Raw genomic sequence first — 19,946 nt, forward strand, 5'->3', positions numbered from 1 at the left:
ATTCCATACTATATCTGATGGAGATGTCTTGTATGGTGTGAGTACCATGGAAGTACCCGTGAATTTCAATGAAGGGGGTCGATCCAGTGCTATCACACACACCGCCAGTACTGGAAGTAGTAGTGACAAGGACGTTGAGGAAATCACCAGTATGGCGTTCGCGCACTATTGTAGTGAGCTTGCATGGGATGCGGTTCTGAACAGCTTTGATCCATAATTTTAAATGTAGACAATAAAAGCTCGTCTTAGTAACCCGTGAATTTCAATATTAACAGGACAATAACTCGTAAATTCGTCTCTAAGTATGTTTGACGAGAATTTAGTCTGATCAATGCAATTTCATCGTCAAATTCTGTATGTATCAATCAACAACACTACATGTTACCGTTCCAACGATTAACTCGTTCCCTCTTCAGCAAACCCCCTGCATCAGCTTTATCTTGTACCTATAAAATGTCTACTCTAAGCTTCGTTCACTCTGACAAGGCACCAAAAGGTATGAATAGCTGTAATTTCTTTTGAGACTGAGCAACGATCCAACAAAGTTTTTAACAAACGCCTTCATTGTAGCCATTGGACCATATTCTCAAGCTGTGATTGCAAACAATATGATCTTCTGCTCTGGTCAAGTCCCCTTTGGTGGGTGTTTCCTCTGACATCAAAAATGTAGCAACGTTGTGGTTTTGACATCCTGCACATACCAGTTCCTGAAACAATGGAGATCGTCGAAGGAGATATCCAAGTTCAAACTCGTCAAGCTCTGACAAACTTGAAGGCTGTGCTTGAAGCTGCTGGTTCTGACATGCACCATGTTGTCAAAACTACCGTTTTCATCAAGGACATGAATGGTACAGTGTTTTGGCTAATGGGAACGTTTTCTTTGACAATACTAAGTACATCCTATGTAGAATTCGCCAAGATGAACGAAATCTACGCCGAAATGTTTGGAGACCATAAACCAGCCAGGTCAACTGTTGAAGTCGCTCGTCTTCCAAGGGACGTCAAGGTTGAAGTCGAATGCATGGCTATTCCAAAGTAGATCGTTTGATTCTGGGATCTTTATACATTTCTGGTGCCATCGTTTACATACAAAGATACACTACTTCAAATCTACAAGTGACAAGGCCGACATTGGTTTCTGATTCTTTTGACGGTTTTTGTTACTGGGGGAAATCACGGAAAGTCTGTATTCCTGGCATCTTGTTTTGCTCTTCAACGTGAAGGAAGATTCCTCTTTGACGTGCATATGATGATTTGAGGGTTTTCTCGTCGACGGAGATCTTGAAAATCTGCTCAGAGCCATAGCAAAAGCCTGTCGTAGGGATTTTTCTAACGGCTCCTGCAGTAGATGTAGGTGGCAAGTCCATAGTTGTCCATCCTGGTAGTTTGTAGTCTCGTTCATGTGAAGTAATGTATTCAGCACCATTGCTGGCGGGGGTCTCTGGTTGTTTTGCTGGTACTCTGTGGGAACACGAAGAACTCAACATTACTTGTTGCATCTCAGCAGTAACAGACACTGGACGTACCTTCTACGTGCTAACTCCGAGTCTTCCAATTGATTCTTCAGACCGTGTCTTGCTCGACTCTTCATTACGCTACGTGTTTCTGTTGAGTGAAGGTGAGGCTTGAGATCATGGTATCTTCACGGTTATTCTGCATATTGTGCTTGCCTGCTTCTCGCACCGGATCGACCATATTCTTCACCGAGTTGGTAGTGAGAAAACGCTCATTTGACGCAAAGCCATAATCCCAGGCGCTACTACCAGCTTCGAAAGCACGCAAGTGCTTCTTGGGTATCTGAATTCCGTGAGTATTGATCATGTTTGAGTCGACGGGGTTGAATTCAAAAATTTAAAAAGTGTGTTTCTGGTTGTCCAATCACGTATAGGATCCTTAAGTTCCGAAGATCTCGAGAGGTTTTGAAACTAAGTCTCAGTAAGTCTCACTTTGGAAAGATCTACAAAGGCAACAACGCGAGGTCAAAAGCATTAAAACACGTCGTCCTATGCGGTCGCTTACGACAAATGTCAAAACACGTCCTCCTATGCGGTCGCTCCCTCTTTATGTGTAACTGTTCCCTCTAAGCCGGTTGACCGATTTCGATGCTGGATCTTCAGCGATCGTCTCAATTTAGTGAACGTATGTGCTCTCCAAATCGTGATCTGCTTCTTTCTTCAACTATTCGAATATCATCCACTAACTCACCATCACATTGGAGCCATGCTCAAGGCTCTAAAAAGAAGCTTACTCAAGCAAGCCACAAATTACAGCTCAAGGCCCTTCCATCTATGCCAAATACCCCACATCTGTCGCTCAGTAACAAACTTTTCAAATACACGCCCAAAACCAAGTTCACAATCAAGCAGGAATGCGCAAGTGTATATCAAGTCTAGGCGCCCAAGTAAACCTTCATACCCGAGCATGAGTGGACCAATGTATATAAAATCAAAGCAGTTGACAGTGGGTGATGAATTTCACAATCAACCATTATTGGGCTTCTTGATGGCATCTAGCCTACACTTTTCGAAAAACGTGGCAAGATGGAAGGTGATCAAGGCTGAAGTCACGATAGATCGAAGTGGCAAGACATTTACTGCATCGGCGGATACGAAGGTGTCTACAGGTGATGTAGTTAATGTGATGATGGACAGCTCGCCGTACAAACTGGTTGGGAGGACTAGTAGGAGCGCATCTGAGAAGCGTGATGGTATTAATGAACAGATTGCTGTAAGTTTCTTATTGTGTCATCCAAGTTCACTCCGTTTTTATATGATCGATTGGCTGAAGCTAAAGCTTTTTGTAGGCAACGCTCGAGAAACTGCAAAACTCGTAAGATCATGTTGGATTGATTTTCAGAACTCTGTGTTTCAACTGTTGGAATCCGTCGCATAGGGTCTTGTATCGCGATGCAGACATCTTGGCCATCAATAAACCACATGGCTTGCCAGTGCAAGGTGGCTCCAAAGTCTGGATCCATGTCGACAGATTCCTACCAGATCTCAAATTCGATTCCGAGAATGTGCCCAAGATTGTGCATCGTATAGACAGAGTAAGTCTCGGTGATAAAATGGCAATCCGTCGTATTAACGCACATTAACAAAACAGGATACTGCTGGCGTGGTATTATTAGCCCGAAACGATGCAACAGCCGCCCGACTATCTGACCTCTTCCGCAACTCTGAAAACCGTCTCGAGAAAACATATTGGGGCATCCTCGTCGGTCGTGTCCCTGGTGTCCCGTCGTCATCATCAGAATCAAATCCAACAAAAGAGATTGTAACAGGCATAACTGAAGTGAAGGAACGTGGAAGAGACTATATGGCTGTATGTCCCGCACCTAATGAATTGATTAATGATGGGCAACTAGATCACGAAAGTAAAACTGCTGTGACAAGGTATGAGATTGTTGCTACGACACCAAATGCGTCGATGATACACTTTCATCCCATCACGGGGAAGAAGCATCAGATACGGGTTCACGCTGCTTCGGTATTGAGGGCGTCTGTTGTTGGGGATTACAAGTATGGGAATGGTGTCAGTGACAGATTGAAGGTGAGCTTGTGTCTTGGGATTGAAAAGCATACCGATGAATCTTAACACCTTTTTTGGTCGTATCTAGCCCCTATTTCGAGATCCGAAAACGATACCACTACACTTGCATCTTCGAGAAATCACGCTCAAAGTATTCATCCTGAAAATATTACTTTCAAAGATGCGATTCGTTTTTTTGTCTCACTTCATTTCTCCTTGTTTAGAACTGGTTTGGTCCTAACGCTCACTTGAAGATCACTGCACCTGTACCAAAATACTTTGAACAGACAATGAGACTGCTGGGATTTGACAGGCGCTGAGAAATGCTGTTTGCATGTTGATAAAAACACGCTGCATATGTATTTAGGTATTTAATTTAAAACAATGTTTGCATCACGTACTAGAAAGGACCTTTGTGGTATGTGTCTATAGTTATATATGGTAGTGTGGTGTTATGTATACGCTGCGTTCGGGAGCTGGGGTAAGTTCCTTGACCTATCCATTAGGTCGTCTTTGACCGCATCTTCGAGGTTTTTCACCATTGCTGGTAGCCTGAGAAAACAAAAGCTTTGGTAAGGGGGGATCATAAACACGACCTTTGTATACAAAAATCATACACACCGTATTTTTGAAACCCATGACGATATCCAAGACATCAGAGCACCCTCAGATGCACTGCCAGGATCTTCAACATACGTCAGCACGACCTCCGTGCCCTTATTATCTCCCGTAGCCCTCATAGCGATAGACTGCCGAAACACGGGCACCCTCACAAAAGTCGAGTCGGTGACTATCCCCCTGTGCTCTGGTTTTGTCTCGCTAAGTATCACCACCGTCTCTCGCCCATCATTCTGGTGTAAGAAATGCTGGTGTCCTATAGCATACACGTATTCTCGTGATTGTAGTGGAAACGGAAACGGTATTATATGGGTGTATATGCCTGGTTTGTGATGGCTTATGTTTGATGATGGTAGGTGTTGTTGGGTGCTGCTAATGTCTTCGATTCGGGTGCTCCGAGGCGGTGATTTGCCCCATGATTTCGTGTATTCGTATTCGGCAAATCTAGGAAAATGCCACCGTTTAGCATTAATGTTGTAGGATTCGCAGAACTTTTAGACCTACACTTTGGCTAACGTCCTTATAGGATATTCTTTTAATGTTCCAATGAGACGATATTCGTTCAGCCGAGTATCGAGCGGCCATGGCCGTTTCAGTATTGAAAATCCTCTAACATGGGAATAAGAAATGGGTCAACCTTTGATTTGGTATTAATGTTGAGATCAACGATGAACTCTTTTATGATATGTTGGATTGTCATCAAGGCAGTATACATATGACATTCCTAACTTACCGAGCTTGAAATATCTGTCTGGCATTGGTAAATGTAGCGAATCCGTCGTCCAGATCTTGAGCAACTTGGAAGAACTGGTTGTTTGTAAACACCATTTTGTCAACGACGGTCGCTGTTTTGTTACCAGACATTTAAGATTTATAGATGCCAATTGATCAGTCTATAATGCCTCTAGAAGAAACTTGCGGGTGGTGATGCGTGGGCGGAAATTCGAAAGTTTAATAGTTAACACGTGGAGAAACGACGCAGATGATTTGTCGGCGTACCCCAACCTTGGTAGAAGAGGGAAGGAGCTGTTACTGAGGAATTTGAAACTTTTGCTCCAATTCTAAGGTCTACTTTTGGTTGTTTGATCTTGTCTGCAACCCTAAACGTCGCCAGTCCCAATGAGACGAAAAAAATCCATGTCAACTTTTTTCTACTTCAGTTACAGAAAATACAATGAGGAGATATATATACAATGATCGTCAGTACTCCATATACGCCCAATTCTTGCCCTTCATACCATACTTGGCTGGCCCTTCTTCATCTTCCTCGGGTGTACGAGGATGGGTGATGTACATTTCCAAATGAGCCTTCCACAGCACCGCCATGGTCTCAGCAAAGTATTCAGGTTCTTTCGCTTTCAAAGTCGTCAATTTTTTCACTCCTCCAAGGTACGTCTTTTTCGTTTCACTGCGTTTGTTGTGCCAGTAGTTGTCAGAATGGGTAAGACAGTAATCAGTCTGAAGAGAGACAAGGATGAGTTTGTCATTGTTCACATATCAGGTTGAAGTAACATAAGGGTCTTACAAGTGCCACTACAAGAGCTATGGCGTGGATAGGGAACTCTGTCCATCCTAAAACCTTGGCATGGTCACGATATGCAAAATGTAGAGCTCTTGCAAGGATCGGAGATTGGAAGACCTGCACGACAAATTGTTGTTTTTGTGTAAGCAGCAATGCCAGTAGGGGTTCTAACAAACGAGAGGAGAAGAAAGCGTGTTGTCACCTTCTCATTCTTTCCGTCTTCACCACGGACATAAAGAAGAGACTGGGCAGTGACGATTTTCTCACATGCGGTTTTAAGATCTCCTTGGTCACTCTGATAATCAATAATGACTTCCAATTTCTTCCCTATCTCTTGTTTTATTGTGCTTCTAAACTTTGAAATTTGGGTTTTGACGGCCTTGGGAGAATGGTGAGAAAATATATACACGTATTGCGAAGTGAATCAGATACATCCAATTGACTCACAGATTCAGATGAGATATGTTTCCTCCACGCATTCTTATCACCAAACGCCTCAACTGACGCATCCTCCACATAATTCGGCACTTCCCAGTCCGGCCATAGGGATTCAGTAGCAGCTTCTCGACGAAAGACGTTCCAAAACCTCATAACCTTGTCTTTGATGTCTTCGACTTCCACTTCCTCGTCAGACTCGCATTCTTCAGCCTGTTTGGCCTTGAGGTGCTCAGCATAGCGTTCCATAGCCTCCAACTTTGCATTACTGTTTTAAGGAAACGGCAAAGGTGTTAGAGGCGATATCGGCCCATCGTTCCAAAGACTTCATTTCTCATAGCTCCTTGGTTTGACAACAAATGGCAAAGCTTACGCCCATTGCTCAAAGTGGTCTAGTTGAGCGTCCATCTTCTCGACTGCACTCAAGACTTCATCTTTTACTGGTGAGAGCCTTGGTTTCTATTCACGGCAACGAAGTTAAATGTTAGCAATCACGTAATATGAGCTACCTAGTGACAGAAGGGCTGGATGTCTCATGAGAAGGTCCAAACAGCACACAGTTCCGCAAAAGTTGATGTCAGGGGCAATACAAACCAAATCTGGCCGACGTCTTCCAACCAAAACAGATTGAGTGTAATTTGATCGAGGCGTCAAGCAATCGAATCGTCCGAAGCGTCATTTACCTTTCTTGGTCTCTCCATTTTCAGCAAATCACCAAAAAGTCAGAAAGCTACCTATCAGAGCGCACTGCCCAAGGGAGGAATCGTCCAGCGAATAAAATTATGAGTTAATTTGTTAGAGAAGATGTCTAGACGCCGGCTTCCTAGCATCTCATACGCAAAGCGTATGGTTCTGCTGGAGTTTGTACTGACATGATCAGAGCTTAAAACAACGATCAAAGTGTATACACACTACTATCAAGGAAACACCAACAATGAACCAAAACATTTTCGTGAATTATCTAAAATAAATCATAGTTGTCCGATTTCAAGCGCTGTTGAATGCTAAAACCTCTCGCATCTTGCTGTAGCGGCAACTTGCGCCAGCGAAAATGTGTTGTAGGAGGCTTTTCGCTCAAGGACTATAGATCTATATACAGAAGATGCACAGCATCCTCAAAACACTAAAATGTCGCCGAATCCACGTCTTCCTGTCGGTTATGAGGGTAACTTGAAGCTTGCAGTCCGTGTTTGTTGTGGTTTTGGAGCGCCAGCCAATTGAGTCGGTTTCCCATCGAATTAGTCGCTCATTAAATAGTCCATGATAATCATGTCGCTTATTCACTTCTACGTTTGTCTATAGGCGCATCATCACAACTGGCATCAGAGCCAGAATTGTTGGAAAGCTCTTCTTCTCCATTCGGTGGGAATGTAGAGGATATAAGCACGGTGAATATGTCAACTTCCATAGATACGCCAAGGAATCATTATGATCCGCCTGAAGAGGTTGTGGAACCAAAGCAGTCAAAAGTCGCAGCAGCACTAGAAAACCAGGAGCTCAATGCTCAGGCCTCTCTACTTCCGGATGTTAGAATTTTGTCATCACCAGATCTGTCTCCAGATAATCATAGTGGGGAAATTAATGTTATGGATCCCCATATAGCTGGATCTTCAACAAATGCTTCACATCCTCAGCCTAATTTTGGATCGACGTCTACTGTGAATACGGGTGACGAATTCACGTCTGTAGATTTTCTGAATATATCGGAGCCACTTACCTCTGGCGGTGCTATACCGGCAAACGACACAGGCGATAACCATGTAGCTTCGCCTGTTTCAGCATCAGCAGAGACATTGGCTGAGACGGCAAGTCCTGGTATAGAAGAGAAGCCACTACTAGCAGATCCGGGGAAGCTTGTTTTAACCGTTCACGATGAGATTGCACAGCGACGGAGATGGAATCGCAGTAAGTTTTACACAAGTTTGAAGCCTACGATCAGATTTCGTTCCAAAGGTTTGCTTGATGAAATTTCAAAGTATTCCAAATGAAGGCTTATATTTGTTCTCTTAGGCTGGCTTATATGGCTCGCATTCGGCCTTACTTTGGTGATTGCTGTTGTGGTCGTAATTGTCGTCGTAGTGTTGCAACAGGCGAACAGAGGTACTGGTGCAAGTGCCTCTCCTAGTGCAACAATATCACCTTCGGCGCCATCTCCTATACCCACAGGGCCGGCACCGTCTCCCGCAACAGGTCCAAACGTGTTTATAAACAGTGCTACGTCTGGACCAGTGGTTGATCCTGTGCTGAACTCCAATGCCGGTGCGCTCTTCACTACCACAAAACCAGCTTCTCCGATATCAGCCTACGGAGTTTCTGAATCAGGAGTCCATTTTGCTACAATGCAGCATCAAACTGCGAACGGATCAATCGCCTGGCAAATCAAGATTGGAAGTGGCGGGCAGATCTACTCCATATTGGACTCAAATGGGCACGAATATATAGGAACCAATGTGCAGATCTCTCACGGTGAATGGATTGATCGCGTATTACAGCTTATTATGGTTACTACGACTATGAATCCTCTACCGTTTTTGCAACAAGCTGGGGCTTATACTACGTCATCTGCTCCTGCCGGAACAGCTCCCGATTACGCTCCTGTATTGGCATCTACGTATGTGAATCAAACGACACGGTTGTGGAGTTGGCCAGGACAAAGCACCAACAACCAATGGAGCTACTCCACAAATCAATCTTATGAAGCAAATTGGTACGACCATGCTGTCATGTTTTGTATATTTCTGAAACTCTAGACTTACGCAAACACCGCTACGAATAGGCTGATACAAACCGACATAAGAAACGTCGGAACAATGGGTCAACCAGGCGTCACAGCAATCGAAATCGCATATACAGCTGTAAATTACGGTCTCGTGAACTTGGATTGGGGCAACTTCCCTTGGCTGGTCACAGATAGAACATATCTTCAACAGCCAATCATATCGTCGTCGTCAACAAACCTGTCCACATACGACTCGTTCAATCGTGACTGGCAGCAATCTCCCAACCCACAGGCTTTGTCAGATCTGAATGGTTGGGTTGGATGGACTGATGCGGTGAACTCTTCTTCAGCGTTTAGTTTAGTGTACGGCAATAAGATAACAGCAGGTGTAATCCAATTTGGGAAAGATGGGCCCAACCCGCTAAATGTACTGTCTGTTGATCACTCGACTGGATATCCCGGGGACACGATAACTTTAAACGCAGGGTCGACATTGTTCCACCGTTTCTATCTAGTGTTTTCAACTGTCGGTGTTGAAGCTATGACTACAGTCGCAAACTCTCTGGCCAGCAACTATGCTACTACCGGTATCGTCAGCTATACCATCGCACAAGCAGCCCACATCGATAACTGTGCGTTATTGGCTAGCCACAATATCTCTACCTGCAACTGGTACCCGTTAGACAGGCCGACTATACGACCGTTACCGATAATCCTAATCAAGAGTAAAATAAATAATGCAACATATGTGACAACATGGACTTATATACTTGGAGCTACTACAGACGCTAATTACTATGGTCCTCGGATGAGCACTACAACTGAGTATGTGGGCTTGTTGGGATGGGGCATTAACTCAACTAGCCAAGACTCCTCATTACCTTCTGGCCTGGTAAAGCTGTCTACTGTATTGAGTTCTACCGTCTTTCTCGATCCAACTAGGATTCATCAGGACGTCTGGGTTTTTAATTCTGCAACATAAAAATTTGTCAATTGTAATATGTACCCATCGCCTCTTCAGATCACGCATCACTCATAGAAAAACGACAAAAGACGGAACAGAAGTTTACAAATTCAAATAATATAGTTTCTATAAACGAACTCCATGTCTATTTACAAAGTGTGTGTTCTCGACGTTACTCTAGAGCAACAGAGCAATTCGGCACCTGATACTGGTTCTGCCATGGTTTCCGTTGCAATATACATGCAGTGCAAAAGTTTACAATGACTTTTTCATCCAACTGTAGATCAATTATTGTTCCTGCAGTAGCATTCGTAGTTCTTGCTGAAGCAAAAGCAACACCACCCCTCTTCCTCCATCTCATACCAGCAGCCTCAACACCCATCCCAAGCGCAATCCTCCCAGACATTTCAGACACTGCCGAGCAAATCCGTCGGCTAGATCCCTCCTGACACATTTTATGATGATGTCTACTAGGCTTGACTGATCCATACGCCATGTCATCTAAAAACGCCAGTGACATTTCATACTCGTCTAGGAAGTGGATTGATTGGTCGGCACCTGATAGTGATGCTGCTTCTTCACGTAGTTCATCATTGGCGGACTTCATTTCGGCTAGGGAGTATATGGGAGACGCTTTCCGGAGTGAGACGACAAATTGGCCAGTCCAGTTAGAGTTACACCAGGCTCGCATTGAAGATATAAGGCCTCCGTGTACGTTGATTGGAGGCAGTTCGACTAGCAGCAGGTCGGGACCAATATCTGAAGTCATTCCGCTCTCAGACGTTATACCATGGACGAGAGAAGAAGCATTTTTAAGGGAGTTGGCATCCTTCAATGTCCTTCCAAATCGAAGGTCTATATATGTCAACTAATCCAAACAAAGGGGTTTCAAAATAATGAGTATCCATACTGTAACAAATACATAAGATCCAAGCACAAACCTTCAGATTCAAACCAATCATAACATCCACACGACCATTACAATTATACACTAGCGGGTGCGTCACATTTGCAGCAGCTTCCCCACCTAAATAATCCACCAGAGCCAAAACGTCCCCTCTGCGAGTAGAGCTACCTGCAAAGACAATCCACACATCATGTTCCAGCTTCTTTACATCCTTTAGTCCTATATCACGATATAGACAATCTTTTTGTACCCATGCCCAATTCATCGCCGTACAGATGCCATGAAGATTTGAATTTGAATCTACACAACGTGCCCATCTAGCTGCTGCGAGATGAGTCATACCAGAGCAAGCTGATTCCTTCCGTCTTTGGAGAGAAAAGAGTCAGTGAATGTGTTTGCAAACTTACGGCTTTTTTCGTGTGAGGCGGATTTGGACTTACACAATTCTCTCCTTGTAACTCCCCCTTTCATCCACCACCTATCCAAAAAGACGAAACAATATGGTCAGCACAATAGTCCAATTTGTTCTGTGATCGTTGTCAATTGAGGCAACATAAATCCCTTTACCTGCACGATATCACGATGTACATTCCGCCACACTTGGAAACCCTTCGCGTCAGCAGAAACCATATCCACAGTCAAATTATACATTCCGGGATCAAGCGGAGTGAATTCAGCACGATCCGGACCAGCAACGTCTTTTGTTACAGGTATAGCGTATTGAGCTTTGGCGCCTCGTAGCAAGACATGGAAAGAATACGGCGGGATTGTCTTTGAATCGTAGTCTTTCATAGCCAACAGGATAGCTTGGGGCCTTCCAACTACGATAGAGCTCTCCAAACCTTGAAGGGACAAGGTAAACGCCGGATACGACGTGTTTTCATGCCTGGGACGTGCCGGGTAGACTAGATCAAACATTTAACGATTAGCTTCATTCGACAAGCTACCGTAATACACAAAACAATTCCAGTTCTTACAATCCACAATCTTGACTCTTGGCCTTTTTTTGCGAATTGATGTCTTGGGGTTAACACTTGGATACGAGACTTGATTGATGGCTACACCTGCTTCTAGACCTAATTAAAAGTTGGGCATGAGGGTTTAAAAGCTTAGAACTTGAAATTATTGACTTTGTACCATTGGTCTTGGCTATAGCTGCTGAGGATCTGAATAAATACCACAAGAGAGCAATGAGCAACAAAGCAAGAAGTAAATTCAGGCGTCTCGCATCCCAACGCGGGCAACCATACATCAGGCCCCCCTTCCTAGACCTAGCAGCAAAGTCGAAACAATGGCTGCCAGAGTTTGATGATCAGGTTTGTTTAGAGTTTTCAGGCAGTCTGGAGCGTGTTTCGGGAGCAGCTTCTTCTAATCAGATCCTCACGGCCTTCACTATTATGAACTTTGTTGGTTTCGTGATGAATAGAACCTCCCATCGTCGTTTGCGATTTGCGACTCTCGAGGAAGGAAAATTCACGTTGCCCCCATAAATATTCGCTGCATCGTACATCAGGACTATTCAGGACTCGCGCTCTGACTCTTCCTACCATCCATGACAGTGCATATTAACCTTTGCAAATGTCCGAACGGCTAGTGCTATGGGTCATGTCAAAACTCAAAAACGAGCACTCGGAACAGCACAAATTACTCACCCACCAGACAACCTTGACAAGCAAGCCAAGTCAACAAATCCAAATCTTACAATATTAATACTCAAGACGCTAGTTGCTCATATGTAGGTATCTTCACAACTTTAAAACGTGTGATGGTCACAACGAGTCACCTAGTTTAGCAGATCCGGTATAGTTCTCACTCCCACCTTCATCGTTCTCCACCACCACAGAAGCTAATTTATAATATAAAAGCTGATCCCGGAGAATTGCAAGAGGCACACCATCAACCCCAGCATTCCAATATGTAAGTTAGTCTTCTCTTTCATCTGTGGTGATGTGTTCTGACAAAAGTGAATCAACAGCTCGTCAAGAATCTCAAAAGCAGTTAATTTTATAGTGTATATCTAAATAAGATATTTTGAATCCCTTCGAGCATCATGGCACCGTCAACTGCAACAGACTCGACGTATCCAACCACTGGTAATCATCTTCACGTGCAAATGTCCTTGAGTGAAGAAGAAGCAAACTTAATCACATGTCATTTCCCTCAATAGAACTCGTAGTGCCGTCATGCAACACTCTGAAACAAGCTCCTCACATGACTAATGGAAGACCTCGCCAGCCGAGGAGTCGGGCATGCTCGATTGATCTTAAACTGCCGGCGTCACCTTTAGTCATTAGGCAGCTATGGGATCTGACGATGGTGGTTAGGCCATCACTAAGGCCTAGCTTGTAATTGTTGCTCGACAAGGCTTGGGACCCACAGCAGAGTAGCAGAAACCCCCGCGTAATAGCAATCCCCTCCCAAGAAAAGAAACCGGGTATATAATCTCAGTAATCAGTTATTCGGCCTGATATAGTAAGGTAGATAAAGTTTTGTAGATAAAGTTTTGCAAAAACGACGACATAAAACTCCCCAAAAACTAAAATTCAATAAAAGAAATCGTAATACAAGAAGCAGCATGTTCGATTTAGCATAATACAGCAGTTTAAATGCGAGCAAAGGAGTCAATGGCGAGCTTGGTCTTATCCTTGTAATCCTATTGTTTAGAAATAACACGTCAGCTTCAACAAAAGTACCAACACACGCCTTCGTTATAGCAAATACTACGTACCTTCACGATTCCTTGAATAGCCTTAAACTTTTCATGCGATGCATCTCCCAGCAACTGGAACATAATGCTTTCCGAGGATGCGACAGTACAACCCATTGACCTCAGAGCTTCAATTGCGATAGGGATCTCACCCTTATTGATGGACGATACACCATCAGCCAAGATGACGACCTTGATGCCTTCGTTTAGCAAGTCTAGAGAGGTCTGGTATACACACACATGTGTCTCAAGTCCGGATATAATGACAGTCTCGATCCCATATTCGGCGAGATAGGTCATGACTTCAGGGATACACATGGAGAACTTGGATTTGGGTTTGTTTAGTTTGGCAAATGACACATCGATCTCCGATACTGTCTTGCCGAGACCTTGAGGGTTTTGTTCGGTTACGATGACGGGCATCTGTAGTTCTTTAGATACAGCGACCTAAATGAATGGAGATGTGTCAGAACGAAATCATTGCCGGACGGCAGACAAGTTCTAGAATCATTATGGCTGATTCAAACATGGGACACAAAATATCAAATGTTGGTTCACACCATCTTTGCGGCCGTAGAAACTAGCTTGTCGAAGGCATAGATGTGATTTCTAACAAGAACCAAAAGTTTTAGGTTAGTTTGGTTGCTCCTTCTACATCTTTGGTTTGAAAATTCACTTTCCCGTCCAACAACACATTTTGATGACATACCTAAACTTTTCTTGGATATCGCAAACGAAGAAGGCAGTCTTCAACGGAGTCATTCTTGTTAGCCTTGCAGCGGTAGCCATCACTACGTACGATTGTCTTAGTCGGTCAAGTGAACCAATTGAAGATGAAGTGATGCAGAAGTCCATCAACACTCAGTCCACAACAGTCTCATCATCAAATTATTAAGATTTATTCCAAAATATGATATATATGCAAAGCAAATTACCAATTTTATGTTGAAAGCAAAACACATATGTGAAGATCTTCGTAATCCCAGAAGTTACATTACTGCCACTGAACCTACAATTACGACACGACCACGAGTGGCATTCACTACTTGAGGTGCACAAAAAAGACACCAACCCGTGGCTGTCTAAAGAATCCAATTAATGCATTGCCCTGTCTCAATATTGGGAAATCAATTGAAGAGAATGGCATATTCTCGAGGCACCATCGTTCCTTTCTCTCGGCATCATCTTTATGTTCACCAGGTACACGAGCAGGTTTGCTTAATCGTGCACTAGTAAACGTGATACCGCCATCATTACTAGTAATACATATAGGTAGATCAATCTGCACACTACATCCCAGTCCTGAGGACACATTTTCCGATAATGTTTTACAGTGAATGGGATTGAGCCTAAAGGTGCCGTAGAATGTAGTACTGTAGATTGGTGATATTTGGATTGATGATGACGTGTCATGTGTAGTCTGGGATACGATGCATAGTTCACATTGATAGCCTTTAAAACGGGTATTGGAGCATAGACCTCTCATTAGTTGACCAGTTCGCAATGGCGTAGATTGAGTTGGTGATATCGGTAATGCTTCTTCAGCTACTACTGCGAAGGCTCCCAAAAACTGGGGGATACCTTCGAACAAGGGCGGATGAGTGAATGTGTCTATGGCTATGACAGGCAAGCAGCGAGACGCACCTGGATCATAAATCCCAACAATACAAGGTCCACACCAAATACCTTCATACTTGTTTGGTACCGCTATCTCTGAACCTCGTATTATTTCAGTCTCTGAGAACGTCACTAGCTGCGGTATGCTGGTTCCCAGCCAAACGTCGGTCTTGAATCTGTGCGATGCACTCCCAGAACTGTCAATACATCCTTCCAGTCTGGTCAATGAATCTCGAAGTGTCGACCACCTGCATACACCAGAAAAACTATCACGCTTCATTATTCCATTAACACTTGATTGACCAGATTCAGTTATAAGCACTTCCATCGGATATGGCTTGAATCCATTAGTAGCTCGGTCTAAAACGAAAGACTTTTAGCATGTGATGCCACAGTCGAGACTTTGTTGAGTTTCTTGCACTTACCTAAAGCGTATCCTTTCCAGCCAGTGATGCCAGAATCGAGTCTTATATATAACTGCTTCCAGTTACGCTCAAAAGACTCGTGGTGCATTCTGCGACATTGATCATGAATATTCAGCCAAAATCGGTTCTGTGTTCGTGTACGATATAGATATTGATCCTCAGAGAGGCGACTCCAAAATCTGCAAGTCTGGCCCAAAACGGAAGACGTCGTTGGTTCGAGGAATTCCAGCAAATGTCTACATATATGCAGTAATGTTTGATTAATCGTTGTTATAGACGAGGACATGACTCTTGCCATATAGGGAACCAACTACTTACAAGCATAGTTCTTCGGAAAGCACTGCAAATGCACCAGTGAATGGTCTTGTGATGTTTGGTATTGGTTGCGGATCCTCATCGACGAGCGAAGAAGTAGGGTGTCTACTTTCACTTTCTAGCCTTGATATTGAGTCTAAATCCATATCTGAACTGCTCTCGTCATCGTCTTCATCGGGAGTTGAATGGACCAAACCCATCGTTGCCGTGTTTTGGTTTGCGATTTGCTTTGAGGAGGCTTGTTAGCTTAAGACTAGATCTACATAGTAAGGTGCCTTGTAACAATCATACCTATTCCTTTTGAACGGCCTTGACTTGCCTAGGATCAGAGTACCTGTTGTCAACAAAACAACAAATCTAGACACCGTGTAATAGACATTAGAGCCTTTTGTGGGGGGATTTAGACAGCTAGAAGAACTTGTTTTCATGTATAATTAGGCATGCCACCAGTCACTCAGATTCAACAGTCGCTTGCTGGAGGCCTAAGCCATTCGAACCAAGATGACCAGCAGACATCTGCTGGTCATCGCGTATCCAAAGGACCAATGAATAAGAGAAAAGCTGGTGATACCTTCTTGGATACATTCTGTTCGAAACGCACTGCCCAGGAGACCGTGGCCGTAAGCAGAACTACAGTTTTACTGACAACTAAATGCAAACGCTGACTCACATTGCTTGGTTTTTTAATAGTGCAAGGATTGCAGGCTTAATGGAAGAAAGGTACTTTCAAACTGATTTCACCACTGTCCTCTTACATGCTTGACATTTTGGCTCATTCGGCGTCCGTCACGTTCTCGTTTTGCACAGTGCGATGGAACTCGTCCATGTGGAGAATGTCAGGCTGGACACAAGTCCAATTGTACTTGGGATATAGTTCAAACGAGACCTTCTATTTTATCTACCCCACCCGCCGAAGATTTCCCTAGAGATCTGGCGAAAACAAGACCTGAAGTATTTGAGCTAGGAGCTGGAGTCGAATTGTTGCAATCATTTCCAGCAATTCCTTCTTTTGACTTTCCATCGCCTCCTCATGAAAATTATTGGCAGACGCTGGAATCGGTGACTTGGCCGACTACACCTCCCAGAGTGTCGGTGCCTCCACAAAGTACAATGCCCTATTACATTCGCACGCAAAACGAAAATTGAAGGTTCTAAATCTTTCTTTCTTCATCTCGTGTAGTTCAAGCACACCCTGTCGACTGTGTTGACATCAGAGACCTCATTCAATCATTTTTCACCTTTATATATCCCATCGCACCGAGAGTTTCTTATTTGCATCCCCCAAGCTGGCTGAACCTTGATTCAACTAAAGCCAAAAGACCCCTGTTGCTCAATGCTATATGTGCCATAGGTTTGTGGAGTTTGCAAGTCTTGCGGCTACTGTTTACTAAGGGCATTTCACATTCAAACAATAGGAGCCACAGTGTCTTCGCAACCGTCACTAATACAATTTGGTGTGGATAAGTGCACACGGGGCAAGCCATACATCGACACCTGCCGAACTCTGTTAGCTGAAGCAATCAGAAATCCCTCCTGTGAAGCCGTCCAAGCATTAGCCCTATTGAGCCATTATCATTTCCGATCGGGAGATGGTATGAGCTTCGACTTTGAAGGTCTTCCACGTCCCCTTTTGATAACTCGGTCTTTGTCATTTAGGACATCTGTGCATAGAGTTTGTACGATTCGCATCTAGGTCTGTCACTCTGGATCACATTCATCTCCTCACATCTTATCTCAACTCACCTCTACACATATCAAACAATAGAATGATGATGGCTCTCCATATGGACGAAGATCCTGACATTTTGACACAGAAAGGCCTTTTGGCGCCTCAGACCTTCCTAGAAGAAGAAACACGCAGACGGACATGGTTTTGTCTTTACGTTCCTGAACGAGGTTGGTTACCTTTACAATATCTGCCCCGTCGCTTCTCCTAACATTGGTGTATCACAGCCATTGCACTCATGACCAACACTCCATCGATAACGCTGAGAGATACACACGAGCTGGACGAAGTGTCTCGTGTCACTTTCCCTTGCTCTCAGGCGACATGGCTGGCCATTGATCCTGAGACTGGTGGTGTCCCGCCTTCCGTTGAAACAAGGATGGTTGATTCTGTACAGGCATGTATAGAGAGTTACAGACTTTACGGACTCGCTATACGAGTTACAACGTTATACAACGCGGACTCTTGGAACGTTGTAAGTTTGGTTTCGTTCATTCGTGGTCCTTCAGCTTATCATCCTTCTATTCATAGCCAGGATACATTGGCACTACCAAACTATCTGAATTTCCAGATGGTAAACTGCGTTTCAAAATTTGCCAAAAAACAAGATTTAAATATTTGCGCTTCTAGATGATTTGAAACGGGAACTTGTTCTGAAAAACTTGGATTTTCGACCGGTTATGGAGCAACGTCTCGACGATTTCTATGGCAAATTGCCTGCGTACATGAAGCCCGACGGTGATGGACTCCAAAGCTGGTTTAGAAGGGTAGTGCATTATAAAAAGCAATTGAATGGAGACACAAACCCCTTCAACGTTGTCTTTTGCCATCTGCTGTACCATTCCTCGATCATTGGGATTTTAAAGGTAAGAAGCAGTCGAATTTGGATGTACATAGTCGCCACTTACAACGTCATGTATTCTCTAGCCTGAAGTGATTCTGGCAATAAAGACTATGAAAGGAGACGAGGCTTTGCAGAATCGTAGTGTTCAGAAAGCTAAACGATCTGGAATGCAAATATATAGTCTGATTCAGGAGATCATTGTCCCGCTGAATCCACAATGGTAAACGAAAACCGGAGACGCCATTTCTGGTTTAAATTTTCTTGTCGTGATTCTGACATGCCGTTTTTGTTTCATTGAGCAGGGAAATGATTGGAGAAGCCTCCGCTTTCGCTGTTGAATCCGCTATCAAGGTTGCGCTTTTAACTTGGTTGTTGGTTTTGCCTCCAGAGTCTCATAACCGAGTCTTCTCTCTGTGTTTAGGTGCTTGCAACACTATCTGCGCTCCCGGGTCATGAATACTTGCTGAATATGGCGGATCTGATACTCAAGGCCTATGAGAAAGTGCAACCGACATTTTTATCACGTGTGTTGCAAAAAACGTCGAAAGAGGCCATCGAGAAAGCAAGAGCGCATCTTACTCGCAAGTCCAAGTAAATCGCCAGACAATTACATACTGATTCCACTTTCCATTTGCATAAGTATACGTAAATACATCACTATATCGACTAATGCGACACGCAAAGGCGAAGAATCACGCGAACTAGAAGATCTAAGGCGGCCATGCATTGTGTATAAGTCAAATTGGAAGATTTGATCCTTGCAAGGCTTGACTTGAGATGACCTGCTTTGATTTGTTTCTTACTGCTGGTTGCTTGGATGCAATGTACTTAACTTGGCTCTTTGGCTCTTGCAGCAAACAGCCTTCCCCGCACAACTTCATATAGATAACACAACACACAACAACAGGGAATGGACCGGACCAGCCTATATATTCGCGGTCGCATCTTGTGTCAAGACTCTCGCAACCTTGTTGTCGCTGCCTGCTGGCATGTCCAGCAGTTTCCTACGGATGGCCAGAGCTGCATCCAAATCCCTAGATGGAATGAAATTCGAAACAAATTTGGCTCGGAGGGTGAAAGCAAACACCAAAGAGGTTGTGGATAAGGCCGAGACTCTTCTTGCCAACCATCGAACTGTTGTAAGAGCCTTGACCTCGATCTTTTTGTGACGAAGGTAATAGAATCAAAGTTTATCTGGTCTGTATCGCCTTTTTATAAACTGATCCTGAATTCGTAGATGCCTTTGCACACAGAGCATGCAGGCCTTTATCATGATTTGTTGCATTACACGTGATAAAACACTTCTTGCGAATTTCGTAAGGCAAAAGGGAGGCCCCGATGATAGCGATCAAGTACTACTGAAGCTGCGACAATAAATTATCTGAACTTGACTTCTTGACATAACCCCCATTCAGGTTTTTAGTGTGGTGCTTGGACAAATTGTCAAGAAACCTATCTATATGATACCTTCACCCACGATCAGGAATATGAGAAGAATGAACTTCAAGCTACGAGTAGCAGAAGCAGTAAGCTCGTATGCCTTCTCTTCAAATTCCGCTGAGTGTGTCCTAACTGTGCATACTTTTGTTTTAAACTTTTTCAACAAGTGCCACGAA

General features: G+C 43.8%; 3 protein-coding genes across 3 annotated transcripts; 2 read left to right on the top strand and 1 right to left on the bottom strand.

The window, feature by feature from the left end:
- Positions 1–453: 453 nt before the first annotated feature.
- Positions 454–1,039, top strand: SmJEL517_g02382 (uncharacterized protein; the record flags this gene model as incomplete). The annotated part of the gene is made up of 4 exons (XM_031168310.1): positions 454–496; positions 571–639; positions 705–848; positions 909–1,039. The coding sequence occupies 4 exons, from the start codon at positions 454–456 to the stop codon at positions 1,037–1,039; spliced, it is 387 nt and encodes a 128-aa protein (XP_031025720.1).
- A 1,382-nt stretch (positions 1,040–2,421) lies between these two features.
- On the top strand, positions 2,422–3,851 carry SmJEL517_g02383 (uncharacterized protein; the record flags this gene model as incomplete). Its single annotated transcript, XM_031168311.1, has 6 exons — positions 2,422–2,727; positions 2,804–2,829; positions 2,893–3,049; positions 3,106–3,552; positions 3,620–3,682; positions 3,756–3,851. 6 exons carry the CDS (start codon positions 2,422–2,424, stop codon positions 3,849–3,851), a joined length of 1,095 nt encoding a protein of 364 aa, XP_031025721.1.
- Positions 3,852–13,298: 9,447 nt separating this feature from the next.
- On the bottom strand, positions 13,299–15,960 carry SmJEL517_g02384 (uncharacterized protein; the record flags this gene model as incomplete). Its single annotated transcript, XM_031168312.1, has 6 exons — positions 13,299–13,349; positions 13,425–13,850; positions 14,476–14,984; positions 15,048–15,380; positions 15,446–15,534; positions 15,764–15,960. 6 exons carry the CDS (start codon positions 15,958–15,960, stop codon positions 13,299–13,301), a joined length of 1,605 nt encoding a protein of 534 aa, XP_031025726.1.
- Between the last annotated feature and the right edge of the window lie 3,986 nt (positions 15,961–19,946).

This window comes from Synchytrium microbalum, assembly GCF_006535985.1.
Source record: "Synchytrium microbalum strain JEL517 chromosome Unknown SmJEL517_scf0010, whole genome shotgun sequence".
In the NCBI taxonomy this organism is placed as follows: Eukaryota; Fungi; Chytridiomycota; class Chytridiomycetes; order Synchytriales; family Synchytriaceae; genus Synchytrium; species Synchytrium microbalum.